Genomic DNA, 11,454 nt, shown 5'->3' with positions numbered 1-11,454 from the left:
ATGATTCAGTTGGACTTCCTGATTCCCCTTCGTCATCAGCAGCTTTCCTCTGCTCCATCTTGCTCGACCCAGCTCACAACAAAGTTCTCCCTCACCTGTGATTCGCCCGCTAATGATGCGTTCAAGTGTTAATGTGACGGTCAGCAAAAACAATGACACCTGCTATATAGGTCAGATAAAATAAGAACAACGTGGAATTTAAATCTCTTGTCTTTGTTTCATTACCTGTGATGATTACTTTTTTTTAAATCAATCATAAATGTTTGGTGGTAATCAACGCTTACTTACAAATCTGAAACTTTTTTATCTATTTATTTTCTGATGACCTCTCACGACCCACCTGCAGTGGCTTCACGGCCCACCAGGGGGCCGCGGCCCACACTTTGGGAATGACTGCTCTAGCGTTTCTGCGCCTGGCCCCTTGTACAAAGTCTGCAGAGGTCGATGTGAGAACCTCGCTGGAATCACTGTGAGTGAGTTGTAGGGTTGATGACACTTTAAACACACAACAGACACACAAAAACCACAAAAAACAAAACAAACTTTAACAGGACATTGTTTATGTGGGTTATATTATTATCAATACATCAATTGATTTCTACAGATAAGTTCATGTGTATGAATATAATAATGAACTCTCATACACTCATTTAACTCTGATTTCTATTTTTTAAGAAAATAACATTATTGAACTTCATCAATGTGTTTAAGTCCAAAAAGTTTATATTCAATAATATAATTACACAATGTCAAACAACTGAATGGAAAGAAACAGCCTCTTAGCTAATGAGTTTTTATGCTTTAACTTCCTGTGGCACAAAATCAATTGTAAAAGTTTAAATGATGACAAGACATTGACATGTGATGTTTTCCTAAATCTGTTTAAAATTGACTTTTTCTTGTTTCACAATAACAGTGCTCCCGTGCATGGAGCCAGTTCAGTGACAAAAAGCTTTTCCCAGATTGAAGGGGAAGGAATTTGACCCATCTGCATAAAGTCTTGACCTCAATTCCACTCAGCACCTTTGGGATGAACTGACACTGTGACTGTGCCTGACCTTGTCACCCGTCTTCAGTACCCAGCCTCCCTAATGTTCTCGTGGTTGAATGGCAGGAAATCCCTGCAGCCAGGTTTCCATATCTTGTAGTAAGCCTTACTGGAAGAGGAGAGACTGTTGTGGCATCCTATTATTGTTCACAGCTTTGAAATGAGAGGTGTTTATTTATCCCATATGAGGAAAATGTTTAGGTATTCATATACTTTTAATGTGTTAAACATGACTCTGTAAAACATCAATAAATCTTTGAATTTTTTTACATTACAACTGAAATACTTTGAGGCTGCTTCGAGACATGCACTGATCTCCAGAGATGCTCCGGACATTCTCAGCAGGGGATGTATGTGAGAACACAGCAGGAGATCCTCCGCTGGATTTACTGTGAGCGAGTGTGTGTGGGGGGTTAATGACGCTTCTAACACTCGACAGATGCAAAAATGAAAAACACAAAAGGAAAACAAATATCTGTAAACAAAAACACTTGATCTCTTCAGCAGAATTACGTTACGTCCTGCCTCCGTCTGCTCCGCCACCCCTCACCTGAACGCTCCAGAGATTTCTATGTTGTTGTGAGTGTGTCGGAGCGGAGAATCTCCTGCTGTGTTGTGCACGGCGTGAAAGGCAAACTCCTGAGAAAGTCCAGACCCAATTCTTTGGACATCCTCTGGAGGTCATGCCTGAAAACTGCTTAACACTCATCATGACCGATTCAAAACACTGCCCAGATTTATGATTCAAACAACATGAGCATTTGAAAGCAATCAAATCACTGCAGGGATGAGATGCTTTAGAGCAGAAGAGGAAGTAAACCATCAACCTCTGGCCCCTATCCTCAGAGTATATTTTTATACATATTACACCAGTGACTTCATCTTCTTAAAGCTGCTCTGTGTTTTTGCTGAACATTTGGGGGGGGGGGGGGGGGGGTGAACAAACCGGCAGTAGTTGATAATATATTAGCCTTGTGGGATTCAGTGATCAAATTGCACTTCAACTGAGCAATAGTAAAAGTTGGTGTGTTGACATGTCAGAGGAGGTGGGGTAAAGGATAGAGCTTGTGTTGGGGGAGGGCAGATCTCACTGCGTGTCCTATAAGAGTAAAGAGCCACCACAAGCTGCACTGGATAAAAGTTGTTTTCCCTCCCAGGACTTCTGAAATACTGAATGTGAGCAGGTACGTTTCTCTGCATGCTTCTGAAACAGTTCCCTCATGTTATTCTTGGTTAGAAATGCTGACTCCAGCCATGTGTGGTCCCACTGTTGAGTTCAATGAAGCGTCAGAGATAAGACCAAAAAGGGGGATCCAGATGTGATTTATCAGAAACGCACCTATTTTCAGAAAAACAACTCTCAGAGGAAAGAGCTGCACGGAGGTCAGCTGCACAACAGGATTTAAATATTTTAATCATGGGTGAAAGACAGGACAGTGCAGATGTCAGTTTTTTTCTTCTTTGTGGTTTAATCCGTTTGTTTCTGTGCAGTGAGCCACACACAAACAGCAGCAGCAGCCATGAAGTTTCAAGCTCTTTTCTCCCTTCTGCTCCTAACCTGCATGTACCAGAGTCTGGCACAAGGTAAGAGGAACAAGTTAGATGTGATTAACTCCACAAACTACAGTATTGTTATTGCAAAATGTAGCTAGATGCAGAGATTGAAGTGGTAATTGTTGCATTAGTTTAATACTGTGCAGGAAACATTATAACGTAAAATCTTAAAATGCGGTTTTTGGTGCTTTTTTCAAATGTGTCAGCAGCTGTATTTTATAAACCACGTTCCTTTTTAAATGGTTACTTGATTCTTTAAATGAGATGCATTATTCAGACCAAATTAAACCTCAACACTTCTTACCAAAGTGTATCTCGACTTGCTTAGAGGCTTGATGTGGTGAAAAACTGAAAACGGCACACACACGCCTTTAATTAAAGTAAAGCTGTTGATTTTTAAGGACATTTTCCCCCATTGGCAACGTTCCTACTATAACACAGACCTGCACACACATAAAGGACAAGTTCAAATTGAGCTTTATTTTGGGGTTTTGTGTACCTTGCTCAGAGCGTCTCTGTGAGAGTGACCTTTTCACGTGGGGCAGTTTATCCCTCTTTAACTCAACGTAACGTTACACCTCTCTCCAGGCTCCTATAGTAACTGCTGCCTCGGGCACGTTCAGAGGATGAGGGCTAAGGCAAAGACAAATATCGAGAGTTACTGGATGCAGGAAACAGATGGGGATTGCTACATCAGAGCTGTTGTGTAAGTAACGAATGTTTTGAAATACATTTTTGGCCCTCGCCGAGCGTTTTGTTAACACATTGAGGAAATGTCCTACTTTATTAATTTGGCAAAGGGTGACGGAAAAATAAACATCCTGCCTTCTGAGGGAGTGAGGAATATAAACTTACTGCAGGACTACGAAACGTGCACTATTAAATGTCTTTGGCTGCTTATTAAACATGTGTAAGCTTGATTACATTAAAACCTTTTACACTGAATCGTGCAGGTTTCTGATGAAGAAGAAGCCATCACATATAAAACAAAAGACTGTCTGTGCCAATCCAAACGATTCTTGGGTCCAGGAGCTGATCAGGGTCGTGGATATGCAAGTGCAGAATTAGGTAAAAAGGTGACACAAAATTCTTAAATAATGCACTTTAATGCCTCATAGACAATGTCAGCCACTGAGTTAATTACTCATCCTATAACCTTTGACTTTGCAGACCAGTGAAAGGGGAAAAGAAGAAGACAGAACGGGGGAGAGGAGAGCAGCTGTTCTTCCTCCCTGTCAGGCATCATATATCACCTAGAGCTGTTTGTAGTAGGTTTCAGTAGATTAGCTATTTCCTGTATCTGAAAGAAAAATGTATCCCATGTACACAGATAACTATTACACAAACATATAATCTGCTCAAAATTGTAGCCAGTATTACAAATTTCATGTAAATGAGCCAGTGCTGTTCACTGCTCTGTGATAAGTAGCACCTGCTACCAATGAGCCACTATTAGGCAGCTAGGGAACGTATGAGTGTGTATATGTGCCTGTGTATAAATGTATGTGCATGTTCTGAGTTTTTTTTATAACACAGAAGAGATATTTTTGTATCAGCAGTCTAATTTTGCTTTGTGTGTCCCAATATCAAATAAAGAAAAAAACATAAATACTCTGCATTCTGTAATAGTTCATCAGAACATATGGTAACACGACAGTTAACATGAAGCTGTTTTAAATCATTTCTGTCCTGACTTGCTGATCACATGGTTCACATGGAGGGAAACAAAAAACGGTTGCACAATTCCCCCAAGGTGACGTTTTTACTGGCTGTTAAAGAAAAAAAGCAGGCTCAGCTTCTTCCAGTAACTGCTCACTTATCCTAGATTTGGCATCAACCTGTGGCAATAACTGACAATAAGATCCAACAAGGCTTTCACAACTCACTCACTAGAAACAAAGCTGGCTCTCATTGGTTAGACGATGACGCTGATTGTAAAAGTTTGACACAATAGCAAAAAATCTGCCAGATTCTCAGACATCCAGTCCAACTCTGGCTCTTTATTTACATCTATCAGTGCATGTTTCTGTTTTATATGGAATGTTTGATAGATATGCAAAAAAGTGGAATTCCTGTATTTTTCAACTTGGGCCCTATGTTTTTAAGTGCGAGTGTGCAAATGAATGGTACTTGCCAGCTGCAACATGGCGGCACTGGCTGCAATGTAATCTTATGGGGCAACTGCGTCACTCCATGAAATGTCCACAGAAAGTTCTTTTTTCACCAATAAAATGTTAAAATTGTTATTCTGAGTGTTTGCTAGGAGTCTGGCAACATTACACACGTCTCCCTCAACAAGACGTCTCACTTGTGACCGTGAAGCAGCTCGTTGTCCCTCCACTACTTGTTGCCTCTCTCTCTTTCTCTTTCAGCTTGAAAAATACTGTAATTCCCCTTTAAGCATACATTTCCTCACACCAAGAACGACTGAAGTATGATCGGACCTGTCTAATTTAACCCTCACATTGTGAATTAAACATATACATTTGTCTTTTGGAATGCAGGGTGGAAACTGAAAGTGAACATAAAAGCTGTAGCTACCTGAGAAGGAGAGAAACAGCTTCTGGGTCTCAGTCAATGTTAGTTTATTATCATTTCCACATTCACCGAGTCATTATTCTCATCCACTGAACCAAAAACAGGGTCAACTGTGCCACTCTGGTCACTGATTAGTGCTTTGTTGATGCTCTATGGTGTGAAAAACAAGGATAACTGTAACTCTGCTCCTGACAAGACTTGACTTGATGTTTTCTATCATGGTCCGGATTCTTCCTCTCATGATTACCCAATACCAGGCACTCCCACATGAAATGTAATTCAGATTGTATATGATTTGTGCACAATCTGACAAATTAACGTTGTTTCCTTTAATATGTCAAATTGAATCAGTTCTGATCTGTGTATAAGAGTTCACAATTTCTAAATCCTAAATTCACTTCCTAATAAATGATCACTAATAATTATTACTAAGCAAGTTCTGGGTGTATTAGTATTGGAAAAGTAAAATGATAAATTAAAGTCTGCACTTTAAAAAGTAAAAAAAAAAGATAACTTAAAATTGAGTAAATTGAGAGACAGTTAAAAATAAAAGGCAGCTGGACTTTGGTCTTATTGTTTATTTTCACATATATTTCACATTTGTTGTATTTAGCTGTGAATCAAACAGGAAATGGGAAGAGAAAGATACTGAGATAACTGCAAAAAAAAACTACCAACAATTATTAGTTGGATTTGAACCAGTAACATTACCTACAGTCTAGATGGTTCATGTCTTTGCCCCTCGGCCATCATGATGCCCTGCACCCGTGAGTAATGTCTGGAGACATTTTACAATCCTGTCAGTTCTGTTGACAGAATCTGCCTGAATGAGTTGAATCAATTCCATCACATTCCCACAAGCTACAGGGCTCGATTAACAAGAATATAATTTCTCAGAAACATGCAGTCCTCTATAGGGCCCACAAAAGTCACCTTAGTTTCCCACTGTGCAATCTTGTGAGCTTTTCTCAACCAGTGTCATGTGCTCAATGGTAAATTTGTTGTATTTTTGTCAAATGATCACAAGCTACGTGATGCACAGAAAAGTCAGGTAGTATTTTATATACTGGTCATTATAAGAGATGTAAGTGAGTATATACTGGAAGGTTTAATCTAATAAGGCTAATAAAGAGTTTCCACAAAACTTGCTGGAAGGATGTGGTATGTGTCAGGGAAGAAACCATTACATTTTGAGTTTCCTTTTAACTTTCTTTAACATTGTGAGAAAGAACGTTTTCAACATTTCCACAGGTCATTTTCATGGATCTTGGAATGAATGTAGGGCACCTGTTGGGCCTTGGCGGAGAAATGCCCTATACTGAGTGCCATTCTACACCAACACACTTGACATTCTTTCCGTGAAGGAAATTAAATATTGTTCAGACAGTTTATCCCAACACTTTTTCAGAGGTATCCCCAAATGTTTTGCATGTGTGAGTTGCTTTGCTTCCAGTTTTGGTCCACTTCACCACAAACCAGCTCCATATGAGGCTTCAGTCTGCTGCTCTTCAATCATGTGAAGCCACTGTCAAGTTTCGGATCATTAACGTGCTGTGGGGTGAACCCCCCCGACCAACCAGTCGTCATTTGTCATACCTGATAGGAACATGCGGTGCCTCCTCCTGCAGCACAGTATTGTCCTAGAGGGTGCAGTGACACAATACTGTATGTACCAATACTGCCTTTGTGCAGACAAATCATTTATGTAATCAACAAAAGTTGTTACTCCTGTGTGTTTACATTCACTTCAACTGCTTATACTGTATAACTCAGCTACCGCAAGAAAAGCTGTCAGTCAACTAATTTCTTCATCACCGAACCTATGTTCTATGCGATTTACATGGTTTTTCAGTTTTTGGTGACTTAAACTCAGACAGTTTACCTCTCAATTTTGTACCATGTGAGGTCATTCACTGGACAAGAACTACTGAAATTTCAATAAAAATGTATTGGGCATTGTCTTCATATGGCAGCGTGGACACTCGTTCACCTCCATCTGGACCATTGTTTTTACTAAGTGATTTGGTTCCTACATCCTCAAGGCTGCTCTTCCACTGCCAAGTTACAAACAAATGCTGACTTGCTTTTTAATATCTTGACTGGTTCTTTAGATCCCAGGGAGGAAGGAGGAGAGAAAATAGTCTCTATAATTGTGACAGAAAGGAAAGAAGAACAAAAGAGAAAGTATTTGTTGGATGGGTAATATTTGATTAATGGTTTTGGTCCCTAATCGTATCCAGGCAGGGTCATTTTGTGGCAATTGCTGTTTAAGTGTTGGGATAAGTGTTTCAGTGCATGTTGAATGAACCTGATATGTCACGGTCATCCACCTTTGATCACATTAGGTCAATTATTTACTCTGGTATAAACAACTTTCCCTCAATGCATCAGCTCTTTTCCCAATTGTGATCTCATTTGCAATCAGATGCTGTACAATGATGTTTAATTTTTATCATTAAACTTTATTGATGGCTTCCTATCTGAAAATCATCCTGCAGTTGAAATATTGCGTAAGTGGCAATGTCAACACAGATTTTCCCACCAGTGAAACTTGTGGAAAGATAAGATTCCTAAATAAACAAAGTGCATGTCAAGACGCATTTTAGTGCCCGTAGGGACATCCGTAGTGTCTCGGTTTGTCTGCTCCTGCCCACACAGTGTTGACACATTTCGGTGTGAACAAGCTGTTGGGTTCAACATTTCATTGTAAAAAATAAAGCTTATCAGAAACTCAGCAGGGGTGTGCAGACACTGGCAGAACCAACACCTTGCCAGGTGATGGTAACAGGCCAAGAGTGATGTCTGGCTCTCAGACTGGTGCACCCTGGAGGAGAATTCCCATGTCAGGGTGAACTGTAGGATCTTTACTCTATATGTCAAATTTTGACTTCACCGATCAGAATGAAATAAAGTGTTTTAAAGTGCACAGATGCATCATCTTTTATTATCAGCTCGGTTGTCGAATGTGCATGAGAAGCCTCCAGAATCTCTGCACACTGGCTCCAGAGCCAAACTTCAGGGCTCATCAGGAGCCAAGGAGTCATTTTAAAGTCCCAGGAAGTCTGTTTGTAAATATTGACTCGAGCCTGGTACTCAGCAGATAAAGATCGACAATACAATGTTCCTGTGTCAACATACCTCCTGCTTTATTGTGACTAATCAACTTGGCCTTACTGATTACTTTAATGACTAGAACAGCACTCAGAGTACATACCTCCACCAAGGGCCAACGTGCTGCTTATGAAAGCACATTTAAATTCACTGGATCCAGATTTTTATTTGGATCTGCACCAAATTTCACGGAGTCATAAATATCAGTTCCCTCAACATATAGGGTTTTTTTTTACATCAAGATCCATGGAGAAATCAATGCAAATTTTGGAAAATGCCCTATCTAGCAATGTTACAGAAAGTGAAGAAAAAACCCGGGATCCGTCCCCTGATCTGGATCCAAACCATAATTTCATGGGCTCTATCCTGACCCATTTTGCATCCTTCCACCAGGTAGTTAAAAAAATGCCACAGATTATAAAATATAAGACCAATACCCAACATAGATATTAACAAAATGAGAATATCTACATTCTATGAAGGCATTTTAGAGATAATTTATTGTGTTCAAAACACAGAAAACATTTTACATTTTAAAAGTCTCTCGTTCTGGCCTCTTATTTTATTTTCCATGACGTGTTTCTTCCCCCTCATAGTCTCAGGTTTCATTTCTGTTGGACAGGGGCTATTCTATTAGGATTTCCTGTGGCCTCGGATTAGTTCAGTAGATTTATGCTCTGACTAAGTGGGATTGGAAGATGCTCATAGCTGTACAGATGCATGTTTTGCCTGTCTGAGCTTGTTGTTGGAGATATAATCAGAACAGTAATCCACAGCTCACACTCTGTGAGCTCTAATTGACTTACACTGTGGGAGAGAAGAACCCTGCAACTAACCCCAACCTCTTAGTGAGCACCATTTCCCTCCAATATTGCACAATCCAACTTGAATACTTGCATATGGGCACATCTGCATGTGATAAAGGGTCCTGTAGAGGCCTTAGCTAAAGCAGTCCAGCTATTTATAATTATAGTAAAACACAGACAGCTGAAGGAGTGTGTTTGGTCACAGAAGCTACAGACCAGTTCTGCAGGCACCCGTACTCATCAGGATGAAGCGCTGAATAACCTACCGCCTCCACCGACCTCCTCTTATGGACCCGATGGAGGAGGATCCGGTAGGTCCCCGTCAACGGGCTCCTGCAGTCCGAACAAGGATTGTTTTGCAAATGAACTGTCACAATACCCAGATCCGACAGCAAACCCTTTACCTCCTGCTCCTCCACACACAGAGCCTGTCCCGCCTGGGCAAAGTGGGCCGGGGACAAGGGCAACGGGACGTACGGGTGAGGGTATTCGATCCCCCTCAGCCAAGTATCGTTTATAATCTGCGTGAGAGTAGAACGATCGGCAGGCACAGGCCGCAGCAGGCCCTTGATGACCAGCTGGCAGGGGTCGGGCACATAGGAAGGGATGCTGTAAGCCCCCTGGAGGATGCTGCGCTTCAACCTCCCCAGGTTGTCTCCGTAAAAGGGCACCGTGGCCGTCACGATGAAGTACAAGAGGATACCTAACGCCCAGGTATCGGAGTAGCGTCCAATGTAGCCTTTGTCCTTAAACAGTTCAGGAGCAGCGTAAGGTGGAGAGCCACAGAAATTGGTGAGGAGCTCATTGGGGCAGCTCTCAGTGCTGAAGCCGAAATCTCCAACCTTGATGCAGTGGCTGGTGGTGTAGAAGATGTTCTCTGCCTTAAGGTCTCTGTGGACGATGTTGTTGTCATGCTGAAATATTAAAAAAACATTTTAAGAGGTGAGTAGGGGAACTGTCTTTACAGGATATGTTTACCTTTACCTTTACCAATGGTTAATGATGAGTTTTATCTGTTTCCTATGTAAAAGCACTAAAAATAGCATTCAATCATAATTATAATTAGAATAATTTATCATTATTATTATTATTATCTGAGTGAAAGGCAACAAAGTACATTTATGCAAATTGTGTGCGTCAAAACCGATTTGAAATATCTTTTACTTATTTTTACTTTTTCTTCTACTTCAGTACATATCAGAGACAATACTGCACTTCATACATCTGCAAGTAATGGTGGAATTTTCCAATTATAACTTTATATAAAAACCCAGTGTAAGCTTATAAATTGCTGAGCTATGAAGCAAGTGTTTCCAATCCTCTTGGCTGTGGACCATGTGCCATATTTTGTATGTCTATGTCATCAGTTCAATCAAAGTTTGATTTCCCCTTTAAACCTCTCACATGGTTTCATTCTAACGGTTGCTCGAGGCCCGAGGTTGGAAACCCCACAGCTAAACTGCTAAAGCTCACTTCATGTCGAACAGCTAAAAGAGTGAAATGCTATTATTGCATCAATCTCATTATCTTATTTAATCATATATATAATTAAAGTGTCACTCACATGATTCATTTCTGCAGAATTTGTACATTTAGGAAAACACCTCAGTACTATAAAGGGTTCAATGTAGTTCTCATGTATTTTCATATTGTTGTTCACATATTTTTCACTTAAAGGATCTGAGTGAACTATTATAAACACTTGATAACAATTGAATCTCAGTTTGTTTTGTTCTTTACAAATGTCATCGCCCCCCCCATCTCTGTCAGACATTTATTTTTGCATAAATGCTTTAAACACGGACACTGTATTTTCCCATGAATGTTTTAAATAGTGTTATTTCATTGATGTGCTCTGTTTTCACACAACATCTACGGTACTTCTGTCCGTCCTGGGAGAGGAATCCTTTAAAGTGACTGAGGTGTCTGTGTTTTTCCCCCCACCGTTTGTTTTCTCACCCTTGTCGAGGGTTGAAGTCAGAGGATGTCACACCTTTTACAGATTCTAAGCCCTATGAGGCAAATTGTGATCTGTGAGTATGGGCTATACAAAAAAATTATTTAATTGATTCATTGATAGATTTATTTCAAATATTGTAAAATGTTTGTTTGCGTGAGTGATTTTTATAATCATACAATCAGAAAAGAAGCAGACAAGAGTAAAATGTTTTGACATTTCTGAACTCAAAATCAGTTATGCTGCCTTTTTTTCCCCTACCATTTTAAGATGCTTATCACAAAATTACAACATCCCTGGTTGAAGAATGACTGAGAAACATCCCATCACATTCCTTCCATCCCCTGTCCACTCTCTACTGGTTCCATGACAATAAAGTCTCAAATCTCCCCCAAACTTTAAAATGCATTCAAGTCAATATATCCTACCTCAAATGATGA

The 11,454-nt window shown here is 40.2% G+C and overlaps 2 protein-coding genes across 5 annotated transcripts in view; one reads left to right on the top strand and one right to left on the bottom strand.

Moving 5' to 3' along the window:
- Positions 1-2,161: 2,161 nt before the first annotated feature.
- Positions 2,162-4,216, top strand: ccl25b (chemokine (C-C motif) ligand 25b). Of its 3 annotated transcripts, none has more exons than XM_034583776.1 (5): positions 2,162-2,224; positions 2,540-2,632; positions 3,191-3,308; positions 3,556-3,670; positions 3,773-4,216. In XM_034583776.1, the coding sequence occupies exons 2-4, from the start codon at positions 2,569-2,571 to the stop codon at positions 3,668-3,670; spliced, it is 297 nt and encodes a 98-aa protein (XP_034439667.1). In that variant the 5' UTR covers positions 2,162-2,224; positions 2,540-2,568; the 3' UTR covers positions 3,773-4,216. The 3 variants fall into 3 exon arrangements, 2 of the variants coding, with proteins under 2 accessions (XP_034439667.1, XP_034439668.1); XR_004613692.1 differs by having other exon boundaries at positions 2,165-2,232; XM_034583777.1 differs by lacking the exon at positions 2,162-2,224 and adding an exon at positions 2,372-2,431.
- A 4,522-nt stretch (positions 4,217-8,738) lies between these two features.
- Positions 8,739-11,454, bottom strand: part of LOC117760728 (serine/threonine-protein kinase NIM1) — a 6,149-nt gene continuing 3,433 nt past the window's right edge. For both annotated transcript variants that reach the window (XM_034583973.1, XM_034583974.1), the window contains one exon: positions 8,739-9,971. In XM_034583973.1, coding sequence (XP_034439864.1) covers positions 9,219-9,971 — 753 coding nt within the window. In that variant the 3' untranslated portion in view covers positions 8,739-9,218. The remainder of the gene's footprint in view (positions 9,972-11,454) is intronic.

The sequence above is a fragment of the Hippoglossus hippoglossus genome, chromosome 4 (genome assembly GCF_009819705.1).
Source record: "Hippoglossus hippoglossus isolate fHipHip1 chromosome 4, fHipHip1.pri, whole genome shotgun sequence".
In the NCBI taxonomy this organism is placed as follows: domain Eukaryota; kingdom Metazoa; phylum Chordata; class Actinopteri; order Pleuronectiformes; family Pleuronectidae; genus Hippoglossus; species Hippoglossus hippoglossus.
The sequence above is the reverse complement of the archived record's forward strand: the minus strand, read 5'-3'. Positions and strand labels throughout refer to the sequence as shown.

Excerpts from the sequence above, each read along its gene's own strand:
- ccl25b (XM_034583776.1), top strand. The coding sequence starts at position 2,569 with ATGAAGTTTCAAGCTCTTTTCTCCCTTCTGCTCCTAACCTGCATGTAC. Across the intron at positions 2,633-3,190 it reads GTACCAGAGTCTGGCACAAG|GCTCCTATAGTAACTGCTGC; the intron begins GTAAGAGGAACA and ends ACCTCTCTCCAG. Across the intron at positions 3,309-3,555 it reads TGCTACATCAGAGCTGTTGT|GTTTCTGATGAAGAAGAAGC; the intron begins GTAAGTAACGAA and ends TGAATCGTGCAG.